Source organism: Dreissena polymorpha, chromosome 7, assembly GCF_020536995.1.
Source record: "Dreissena polymorpha isolate Duluth1 chromosome 7, UMN_Dpol_1.0, whole genome shotgun sequence".
NCBI classification, from domain to species: domain Eukaryota; kingdom Metazoa; phylum Mollusca; class Bivalvia; order Myida; family Dreissenidae; genus Dreissena; species Dreissena polymorpha.
In genome coordinates, this window is record NC_068361.1 from 97,967,630 (window position 1) to 97,979,589 (window position 11,960).

The following is an 11,960-nucleotide window of genomic DNA, read 5'->3' on the forward strand; positions in this document are numbered from 1 at the left end:
CCCCAGTCCTCCATCGATTCGCCTTTCTTTTGTATTACTGTGACAAATTTAGCTTGAGCTGATTCCGCAAGCTCAGCGCCAAACCTCCCTTCCAGTTTATTTAACAAAATTCTGTATGGCACTTCAGGATTGCTTTTCATTATCCGTGCGCAATAATCTAGTGCTGTACCTGACATACAGTGCAATAGGCACATCTTGCAGTCTTCTGCAGTCCACCCAAAAGACCGCGCGTACTGCTCGAACTTCATATGGAATGATTGCCACCTTGATTTTCCATCATACACCAGGTTCTTGGGAATATCCCGCAAAGCCGATCTTGATAATGGCTGCCCTCTTTGAACCGGAGTCCCGTCACTGCCAAGTACTGGTTGAGGTAGCTTACTAGCTGGCAGATTATTTGAGTAGGCCATTGCACTACTCGTTCTGTGAAGAATCGGTTGATCCTCCTCTTCTGATGACACACCCCTTCTTGTGTCAGTGTGGTGTGTAACCTTCTTCCTGTACATCGGAAATGGAGTCCCGTCACTGCCAAGTACTGGTTGAGGTACCTTACTAGCTGGCCGATTATTTGAGTAGGCAATAGCACTACTCGTTCTGTGAAGAATCGGTTGATCATCCTCTTCTGATGACACACCCCTTCTTGTGTCAGTGTGGTGTGTAACCTTCTTCCTGTACATCTTAGCCTGTGCATTCTTCCTCTTTGGAATTCCGGATGAGGATTCCAAATCATCGTCGCTGTCCTCACGGCGACGAAGATTGTCTTTAACAAAATGCAGTTGTTGTTGCGCATTTGTTAAAAAATCGCTAAATGCGCTGCAGTCACCTTGTTTTTTGGCTGCAACTAGTTTTTTAGCGGTGGATAATACCTCCTGGACATCTTCCCACTGTGCTAATTCTGCAACCAACTTCTCTGAGGCATCACCATCCGTTTGTTTATCGAATTTAGGTGATTTTTGTATGGGGCCCCTAATTTTCTTAGGAATAGCGCCTAACGTTATATTAGGCGATTGTTGGGATCGATCTTTCCCCAGCTGCATATTGGGTGTAAAATCTAACAACTGTGTCAGACTTTCAGAAAGTGATTGACGCGTCAATGTTTGGAACGATTCTGACGTTAAGTTCCCAAACCGGTTTCTGACATCAACAATAGTCGATGCCAGTCTACTGCCTATACCTGGTACAGACCTTAACTGCTCTTCTGTCAAAAAATTAACGGGCTGCTTTGTAAGAGCCATTTTGCGAAGAAACTATTTAATGTAGAAGAATTTAATGACAAATACAACTACAATAAATATTAGGATGTGTATTCAATCTGTGTAAATTTAAATACACAAGGTGTCAGCTGCAATAGTTGTTGCAATCAAGAGTATTTTTTACAAATACATTTGATATACTTACAAGGGACGGTAGCCGAGCTGTGAAGGTCACACTCTTTTATTTCCCCACCCACTGCCAACAATGGACTCGTCCAAGTCAGGAAATTGCTGCAATTGGGCTTAAATGTCATATAAACAGGGAAAATAACCTCTGTTGGTGTAAATTCATCTACCAACACAAAAAACTGTGACCCACTAGAGGCAGAACATACCAACTAGTCGTATGGTTTGGCCAAAAAATCCAGAAATAGGTGGTTATCGAAAAACGGTGGGAAATATTACCCACAGAAAATACTCAAATTCTGGTAAATTCTGTTTTGGAATGGGTTTAAATAATCACCGCTGCCACCAATAAAGTATTTCCCTAACCTAATTCTTCATTACAATGGGCCCTTACCATAAATACGACACGATAAACTCTTCGTTAGTAGGCACGTCCAACCTCTGCGAGGACAACAGCTTGACTACCCAGAGTGACGTCAATCCTGGGATAAAGTCCGAGCCAATCCAACTATGAGGTTACACCGCACCAACTATTAGTGGAAATCTACTTTCCACTACAACTACTTGCATTTGCGTTCACCAATCTTGATGACATATTGGATTAAGCAAGCTGAATGAAACCCTAGCTTGGGACTTTACATACAGCTAATCGGGAGAAGGTCAAGGTCGCGGTACCTAAAATTAGAAGAACCTTGTCCGCTTATAACTTGAAATCTGACAGAGATATTGCATTTTCATTTTTGTTTTAGTTGCTTACACGAACAAATAGCTTGGGATTGCTTTTGGGGCCAGTACGATCGAGGTCTATGTAACTGTTATTATAACTTTAAACAACAACAACATGTGGTTTCCGGTCAAAAACTTTAAATTGTTTTGATAAATCTTGATTAAACTTGAATTGCGGCGAGACCTATCAATGGAGTTTTTAAGTGTGCCGGGTTAAGGTCAAGGCGCTTAATTTAACCAAATTGCGCTTTAACAAATAGAGTAAATTCAATTAAATCAGTGTGTATCCCTCCGTAGTCCAAATTCGAACGTAGTGCCTATTACTTAAAAAATCCTTTCATCTGGTAGCTGGTATAAACGTGCGAAACCATGTTTTCTGAGGGAGTTTGAATTTATGAAATTTGCTTTTTCTTAGAAGTAGCATGTGTAACCCAAACAAAAAAATCTCGACCAAATTGGGAATTGAACCCGGGACCTTCCGGTGCCAATTCAGGCAGACACTTTCCCGCGTCGCTATAAAACTAGCTCCTATAGCAATGTAGTATAAGTTATCCTTATACCAAGCCCTGCTACACACGACCCCTCCAATTCCGAAATTTATCTACGAATTGCCTATTGCCACGACATCTGAGGGACGTCTGACACACATGGCGGTGTTTTACGTTAGGCACCAATGTAAGCGAGCCAGAAAAATTCACGACCACAGTAGCGATTAAACCCGGGACCTTCCGGTTCCAAATCAGGCAGACACTCTACCGCGTCGCTATAAAAGCTAGCTCATATAGCAAGGCAGTATAAGTTCTCCTTATACAGAACCCTGCTACACACACACTCGAATTCAGAAATTCTTCCATGAATTTCTCCATGCCACGACATCTGAGGGACGTGTGACACACATGATGATTTTTTACGTTGGGTTCCAATGTAACGCAGCCAGAACAATTCCCGACCACATTGGTGATTGAACCCGGGACCATCCGGTTCCAAATCAGGCAGAAACTCTACCGTGTCGCTACGAAAGGTAGCTCCTATAGCAAGGCAGTATAAGTTCTCCTTATACCGAACCCTGCTACACATGACACACGTTTTATTGCAATTGTTAAAATTTGACATTTTCTAACTATAATTAGAATTGTACATTCAGAAAAAGCAAAGGTAAGAAAAGAACATAACTTTGGCCGTTTTTTAATAAAGACTATGATATTTATTTTATTGAATTCTAACCAAAACCAAAAGCCTGAGCAAGACATTTCTTCTCTCTCGATCTTTTATGAATTGCTTCAACAATAGGCTTCAGTTTGCATTAATCCGCGCCAATGTATTTTTGTTTTACATGAGCACGTCAATTCGTAATCGTTTAAAATCATAATATTCATTAGAGTTACTTCCCTTGTTGTTTTTTTAATATCGACGACAAAACTAAATTTACTGTGAACAAAGTTTCTTTTATTGATTCTTTTGAAAATAACAATAATCGAGCTTGAACTACTGGATATGATTAACAGAAGCCTGACGATAACACTAAGTCAATATGTTATGAAAGATAAGATAGTAAAAGTGAATTTTATCAAGCAAACATGAATGGAATGAAAATGATTGATGCAAACGAACCAGTCATATCTGAATTACGAGTATACTTGTAAACATATCACGACTTTTTTTATCAAGGTACTCAATTTACTGACATTATGTCTTTGTGTCAAAGGCGTTACTAATAATCATGAATGGAATGTCAAACATAGACACAGAACAGCAGTCCTACTAATCATATTTATCCGTTTAAGTCGGTCTTGCATTATTAATATTTTCAGAACTTTAAATAATATGTAAACCTTTGAACGTTCTAAGAATAGACAATATTAACTGAAAGTTCAGCGGAACTCACTATTTATCTGATATATAGACAGTTTTGCAACTGACCAATATCACTTTATCAAAATGTACTTTAGATAAAAGCAAAGCGTTATAAACGTTTTATTAAAAATGAAAACATGTACACATTGATATATCGTTGGTATCTAGCATATTGCATCAGATTTCAGGATTATTTTTTTTAGATATTTAAATTGTTGCAACACTAATGGTATATGAGATGTTTTTAAGAATATAGACGAGGCAATGGCTTGGGTGAGATCTGTCAAAGTATTTTCATTCTATATTCACAAATGAAACATTTTTCAAACGATTATTTTTAGAATTTATTCAAGTTTCAAATGCCACTTTATGTTTTTATCTTGACACCCGTAGTGTTGGCTCAATTCATTATTGTAGAACGGCACGTGTTGTTTTGCCAAAAAAAAGTTATAACGATATGAAGATCATTTCATCGTAATTTTACATGATTTGTAGGATATTTGATCATTTTAACAGAGTGGATGTTGTCTGTATTGTATTGATTCGAATGAATTTATATTACGTTCGATAGAGTACGTAATAAAAAAAGTCAAGGTTACTGGTAAATATAATATTTAAGTCATATTATGGTTGTATGGTTAAACGAATACTTTATATGCATGCAATATGGACCATGTTTAAAGATAATTGCAAAGCGGTGATTAGGTTAAATAATAACTAAAATAATAAATGCGAAATAAACTGGCTAACAATACAATAAATACAACTGAAATTTGACTTAAGTTCATAATTAGCAAACACTTTAAGCAAACGCAAAACCCATTTTAAAGATTATTAAATAATATTGAGTATATTGATTGATCAAAACCGATAAAATAAGGAAACGCCTATTAATTTTTACAACTTAAAGTTGATAAAACGATATTTAAGAGAGCATAGTAAAGCAGCAACACAATACATGTAATTTGCATTAATGCAAGTAACAGTGCGCTTTGGTAAATGGGACATATATTTTCTTCGAAACATATATACAAAGTATGTCTACAGTAGAGGCAGAAGATGTATATTTTCAGTACAATGTCCTTAATTCATGCCATTCACGGCAGAACTTAACTTTATTGCAGGGCAGCACATGACGATCGAATTAGATGTTTAAAACCATAAAACCTTAACCTTACACCATTACATCGCAACAAAGTATTAGATCTAAATATAGCCTATATCAGTTAATCAAATCGGAAGAAATGAAGGTTTATAGTATCGACATCAGGGATATACACTTCAAAACAAGTTGCAACAGTGGCTATACACACGTATTTTATAAATAAAACCCATATTTAACTAATAATGCAACTCATGCAAACATCAGACGAAAACAATCGTTACAAACTGATACATGTTCCTAATCGGAAGTAACACGGAGACTATATAATATAGCACCTTATATGGCATTGTAACATTAAAAATTCTGATAAAGCCCTTTTTGCTGAACATAGTCCAATATCACATCATAGCAGAACTGGAACTGCATCTGCAAAAGACAATATATGTCATTGTAAAAGAAGGGAACGTTTCGTAAAGTGAATACACATTCATTTCTTAACAGTGTTTCAACTTCTTCCTCAACGACACATACAATCCGTTTAATTTCAAGTGTATTAAGTAACCCTACCTTGCTGCGGATGAGGAGGCTTTTTCCGTACATCATTGTCTTGACTGATTGTAAAATGTTGATCCGCCCATTCTGTTGTAATATGCGATAGATCTCGTTCAATAAAACAGCAACGACTCCGCATTTCTGAAAGCCGCAACTGCAAATAATTGGTTATCGGATATAACTCATACTTTTAAATAATACGTTTTTCAAACGCTTAAGAGACAAGAGGAATACATGTACACTTTACTTTTTAATAGTCAATATATAGGCTTGGAATTCGTAGTAGATTATATGTTTACCAGCATACCACATTAAAAATTTCCAATACATTACATTTGAAAAGGTGGTATGAGCTTGTTATATCAAAATAATCTGTCAACTAGCTCTACTAACTTGTCTAGTATCAATATCGGTGTGTCGTCTGTCATTTCGGGCTGCCAAGTGTGCACCGCCTCTATCATCTCAAGCAGTGTTTTCCTGTCTGTCGGTATATCCACTCCTTTCCACGAAGACAGCACGAAGTGTTTTATGGTTTTGCCACTGCAAGTCTTTTGTTTTGTATTTAAAAGAGAGATTTTAAAAGTCAACAATAGCAATAATATAAAAATGTTATAATTGAAATAAATTGAACACGATTAAATAATGATTATCTTTAATGTACCTCTTGTGTCATGAAATAAGTTATTTCAACAAATCCATTTTGTTGTTCCTCTTTGATAACATATGGGCCTTTTGTTGCCTGTTCCCTTTCTGTTCTTTCTATTAGTATGTGTTTCTAGCGATGTAAATAGAAAGGCTAATACATATTTGTATGGAATAAATAACATCATAATTATATATTTCACTCAGTAAAACATAATATTATTAATGAGACGGTTCTTACAGACGCCTTACGGTGTAATACGAAATCAGTAAATTAATATTGGGCGAGAGCGTAGCTCGCCCAAACCTACATACAATACCGTGTATCACATCGTGAAGAGCTAGGAAGAAGACACGTAACAAATTTATCTGACCGAGCACCATTCTTTCGTCAGAAATAACGTTATAACAGGAGAACAGTTAATTGTACTTTCTTAAATCACTTCATCTAGTTTCTATAATTGGCGATTTATAACGTTACTGACTGGATGTGAAGAGAAACTAACATAATATGGGACAAGCTGAATAACACACCGCCAGAACGACACCTGGCTAAGCCATTCAAAAACAAGTATTCTTTACAAGGTTAGAAAATGATCATATATATTGTTAACAAGAAGAATGGTGTAATATACAGTTGTTGCACATTTGACACAAACAATAATATATTGCAACAATTAATCATAAATCTTTTTGAAAGAAATCCATTTTACCCATTACACTAACACAAAAACAATCCCGATATGCTTAGATATAGCCAAAATATGAGTGTATCAAATAAAATGTTTGCAATACAAAAGTAAAATTACCAGTTCAATGTCATCCGATGCAAAATCGATCACCGTTATAGAGCCAAGCTGATCCAGACGGGACCAAAACATAGCCAGCTGTTTCTCAGTTGGTTTGGGGAGCACAATCATACACGTCTTTCCATTGAATGTCTGTGAAATATACTTACATCGCTGTAAACTTTTAACATTTTATAAATTAGGTGATCCATCACATTTAAGCATTTTTCATTTGTTAACGATACGTTATGAAAATTAAAACAACACTATCCTGTGAATCTGTACCAAATATGAAAAACTTCGTCGTCTGTCATCAACATTTACCTTGTTTATACTACAGAGGCCACTTTTGTTGTCCAATTGTAATAGCATTTGGCAAGCATATTTGCCCTTATAATACGTTGGTCATATTCGAATCTGGGTCACTATACAAGTCACATTTATTGTCCAATCTTCATCAAACTTTGTCAGATCATTTGTTTTAGTAATATTTTAGTGGAGATCTAAAATTGTTCAGGTTCGGTGAAAAACATGACCGCCAGGAAGAGACGATTTTTTGTATGGTTGTATTTAAACCTTGTGAACAATATAGAAGTCACATTGTTCATCCAATCTTCATGAAACTTGGTCAGAACATTTGTTCTTATGATAAGTGGGTCGAGTTCGAAAATGTTTTCAGTCCGTTTCAAACATGACCGCCATATAACTTTAAATTTGCCCTTATGTGGCTTTTGGAAAAACCTTAATAAAACTTGTTTGACTTTTATTTTTAAATCTTTATGAAACTTGGTTGTAGCATTGCTATCTTAGATGTTGAAAAATAGTTCCGGTTTGTTTGAAACCATTGTCTCCGGGAGGGAAGCAGTTTCAAATACAAATAAAGTATATCATTGTTAAAAATCTTCAATTCACATGTATTGTTAAATCTTCATGAAACTTGGTCAGAACATTTGTTATCATGATATCTTTGCCAAAGTCGAAAGTTTCGGTCTATTAAAAACATGGCCACCAGGACGCGGGACGATTTTCATTATATTGCTATAGTGGAACTTGGTTAACGCTCTGGTGGCCAATATTATTGCCCCGTCTTAATGCAACTTAGTAAGGACAAATGTTCCAATGAAATCTCGGCTGAGTTCGGAAATGAGTCACGCGATGTCAAAAACTAGGTCACTAGATTAGATCTAAACGAAAATTGTATAAACACTATAGAGGTCGCATTTTGTGAAATCATTCTGACATTTTGTTAAACCATGTGTTCTTATATAAGATATTACAGCCAAGTTCGAAAATAAAAATGGATAATAAATTAAAAATGTATGTTTTAAGAAAGTACTTGTATTGTTCTCAGAAGAGTTAGGTTTCTTCGTGTCTTAAGTGAGCGCCTTAGTGTACATGACCATCTTCTTAAAACATTGTCTTATTTGTTAAAATGCAATACCATATTATATTGAATACAATTAATTATCTTTTTAATGTATGTGATGTTTAAAATGCAAATTACAATAACTCGTATGTGTTGGTTCGCATGCACTGTTAAATATGTCACATTAAACAAAAGAACCACATTATCAATTTATATCAGCTTCAATAAATTAATGAAACGTTATGTAGAGCTAACTTACAGGGAGATACATTTCAGCTGTGGGTTCACTCCTTCTATAATTTTGAGGCCGATATGCATCAACTTCAATAGAAAAGAAAGATATGTATACTTTATAACTTAATATTAAGTGGATATTTAAGAACAGATAATGTTGTTGTTTTATCAAAACTATTGTCTTACTTTCAGCCAAGTGTGTCCCAATATTGCCATATTCTGCCTCTTGACTGGCCACTGGTGGCAAATGTCCTTCACGACTTTCAACACTTAGCATGCACAGCTGAAATTCCAAATAGTGCAGTTCATGTATTGAAAACAAATCTAGAAAAAAAGTTCATAAGCAGGCCTGCGACATGCAAGTCTAATTATTTGTACAAGTCTGACGTAGCTCAAAACAATTGCGCCATTCAGTAGTTCATATGTTATCGCTAAAATTCCTTACATTTATCCCATATTCTGTTGTTTGTTTTTAATATCGTGTGTGCGTTCAGGTTTGTTCTATTAAGAATTGTGTGCGCTTATTTCAAATGAAAATGTACGTCTTGTAATGTAATACGTTTGTTTTTTAGATTCATTTAAGATTCTGTTTCCAAAAGTGTACACTGAAGAAAGACAAAAACAAACATGCTTGAATGTACTTCAATTATACGACGAGTGAGTTTTTTGACATTATATACAATATATATTTATCCATATACTGATGTAGAATTATCTGTACAATAAAGCAACGTATTATACGGCTGAAATAATTGATAGCGGTTCTATTTTATACAGCCGAAAAACATGAATTTCTGCAACATTTAATAATCCTTCAGACCAAAAATCTTGTTTTAACTCGAAGATGGAGAATACGTGTTTGATGTCCGTTAGGACTACAGTTAATTCGTTTTGACACTTCTACGAAAATAAGCCTATGGATACCTATAATCAAACAAAGCATTTGTCAAATAATACGGAAGTAAATACTATAAGCATCGCTAAGAATGTTGCCTTCGAATAATTCGGGCACAACCGTCATTGTACACGGAAAAAAGGGTAGACGGAAAAAGAATGGACATGGATTTTGCACACAGGATACTAATTTATTTATATATTCTTATATATTATTTTACTTCTAACTGTTTCTCCAGTCGAGTAGTTGTCAAATTACTGGCTTTTCCAATCATGAACTGGTGGACACTTTCGAACTGTCTAGTCATCACGTGGTGTGTCCCAACCAGGAGAGCTTCCGCCAGGGCCTCATGAAGATATGTGTATTGTTCCTGTATATAGACTAGTACAGTATTGGAGCGCAAAGTTCCCAAAATACAATATGCATGTGAATGTGCATTAAACCATGCGTTTTTGTCTTAAATATCTATCTGGTACGTCCTTCATTTATTCTAAACATTTTGATGGCAACACATGTTCAACACAAACGCAAGGGAAAATATTTGATACAGAGATTTTCATTGTTTAAAAGTAAATATCAATTCACCTTTGTTTGAACCATGCTAACCCTTTGTTCGCGCAAAGCTTCGACAATCTGGAATGGTCTGACACAGTTTTCAATTTGAGCTTGTGAAATAAGATTGTCGAGAGCAATAAATGTTCCTGTTCGCCCAACACCAGCGCTGTAAATACAATACGTAATCTTTAGCTTGGTTCATCGAATGTTGATAGTAGCATAATTCTGTTTACTTGCAAACAACCCGTATCATTACAAAACTAATATCAAATATCGTATTTTTCAATTCATACTAGTATACCTGCAGTGAACCAGAATGGGTGAATGGTGCTCTTCCTGAGTATCCACTGTTCTCCAGAAGTCTACAAGACACCAGGCCGTGTCGGGAACACCTTTGTCTGGCCACGATTTGAGATGAAACTGCTTGACCACCCTGGTATTCTGTCCCTGTTGACCCCAATACAGTCAATACATATTTAAGAATACCGAAAATATTTAAGTGAATAAAATAATGAATGATCAAATGCTTGCTTGTACATCTATAATACTCGTTTAATAGAACACGTTTGGGCAGATAATAAAATAACAGCCCTCTGTAGACCGGTTGCAGTAACGATAACGATATTGAAACAGACCTTCGTGAGTGTGAAAGTCCTGATGTTGTAATCAAACATCTCCTCGACATCAACGTACTTGACGTCAACTCGTCCATACTTGCATACGCCATTCAACTCCTCAGGCCAATATTGTAAGCATTTCATCTGCATTATAATATTTTGTTTAAAGCACTTTTAATTTGTGTTTCATAATGAGAGATACAATATCAACGTGTCTTTAACAGTCTAATACGTTTGCTATAATATTGTCAACATATATATATATCAACAATTATCATATATGAGGCACTATAATTATGCTTATGTTTTGATTTTAAATAACATGTACTGGAAGCTCAACATCAGGGATAAAGTCAATACCGTTCCCTTTTCAATCAAATGTGTCAGCATCACAATCTTGTCCACCCTCTGCTGCCATATCATACGCCATAAGTCATCTAAATTTTTCTGAGTTGCACCTTTGAAAAGCGACTTTAATATGTGTGTTTTATACTAACCGGTGAGCTTAAATTGATACAACATATTCTGCGAAATGTTTTTACCGAAAGAAAGTAATTCGTTTTACTAAACAGATACATGCAATATACTCTATTATGATGTGTTGTTTTTGTTTTCGATGTATTACGTTGTTTCACTTACCCTGCGAAGCGATGAATTTATTTGCCTTCTCAAAGCCCTACATTTCAACAAAATCAAATAAAATTATTTAAAGTATTATAATTTACATTTTCCTTTAAAAAAATCATTAAATTATCTCTAAACGTTATTTATCAAGCCAATTCTGGAACAATTTAGATGAAAAGATATTCATGGGAAAAAAAACATGTTGATGATAAGGATTGCACTGATATAATTGAAATAAAACGTTTACGTGTATGTAGCTCGCGTTGATATATTCAGATTCTCCATCGAACTCTGGTGTCAAGGGCACACGGTTATAGTCGTCTGAAAATAAATCAGCGTATGTTATATCATTAGGACCGTTATGTAATAAGACGAATTTCTGGTTTAAATTTATGATGAAGTGCTTCGGAAACAACGATCTATGAAATATTACGATACCGTATTTTAAGTAATTTACCTTATAAATATTGTATTACTAGACATGACAAAATAAAAACACTTAACGTACATGCATAAATCTGCTTGTAGCGATTCCTGCCTTTGTTTTCTTCGGAGGATGCTATGTCATGCTTATGGAGAAGCCCACTTCTTAGTTTTCTGTAATAGAATAATGATGTTGGTGC

The 11,960-nt window shown here is 35.4% G+C and overlaps 1 protein-coding gene and 1 long non-coding RNA gene across 2 annotated transcripts; both read right to left on the reverse strand.

The window, feature by feature from the left end:
- Nucleotides 1-5,638: 5,638 nt before the first annotated feature.
- LOC127839395 (uncharacterized) lies at nucleotides 5,639-6,392 on the reverse strand. The gene is made up of 3 exons (XR_008030325.1): nucleotides 6,278-6,392; nucleotides 6,010-6,164; nucleotides 5,639-5,770 (listed from the first exon to the last, which is right to left on the reverse strand). It is a non-coding gene; the product is annotated as an uncharacterized LOC127839395 (long non-coding RNA).
- A 2,275-nt stretch (nucleotides 6,393-8,667) lies between these two features.
- Nucleotides 8,668-11,928, reverse strand: LOC127839943 (receptor-type tyrosine-protein phosphatase alpha-like). Its single transcript, XM_052368336.1, has 9 exons — nucleotides 11,846-11,928; nucleotides 11,585-11,658; nucleotides 11,353-11,389; nucleotides 11,074-11,171; nucleotides 10,732-10,857; nucleotides 10,398-10,543; nucleotides 10,127-10,262; nucleotides 9,762-9,911; nucleotides 8,668-8,733 (listed from the first exon to the last, which is right to left on the reverse strand). The coding sequence occupies exons 4-9, from the start codon at nucleotides 11,134-11,136 to the stop codon at nucleotides 8,668-8,670; spliced, it is 687 nt and encodes a 228-aa protein (XP_052224296.1). The 5' UTR covers nucleotides 11,137-11,171; nucleotides 11,353-11,389; nucleotides 11,585-11,658; nucleotides 11,846-11,928.
- Between the last annotated feature and the right edge of the window lie 32 nt (nucleotides 11,929-11,960).

Coding starts and splice junctions, on each gene's coding strand:
- LOC127839943 (XM_052368336.1), bottom strand. CDS start 11,136: ATGATATGGCAGCAGAGGGTGGACAAGATTGTGATGCTGACACATTTG. Junction 9,912..10,126: donor TTAGCATGGTTCAAACAAAG/GTGAATTGATAT, acceptor GTCTATATACAG/GAACAATACACATATCTTCA. Junction 8,734..9,761: donor GACTGGAGAAACAGTTAGAA/GTAAAATAATAT, acceptor TTTCTATTGAAG/TTGATGCATATCGGCCTCAA.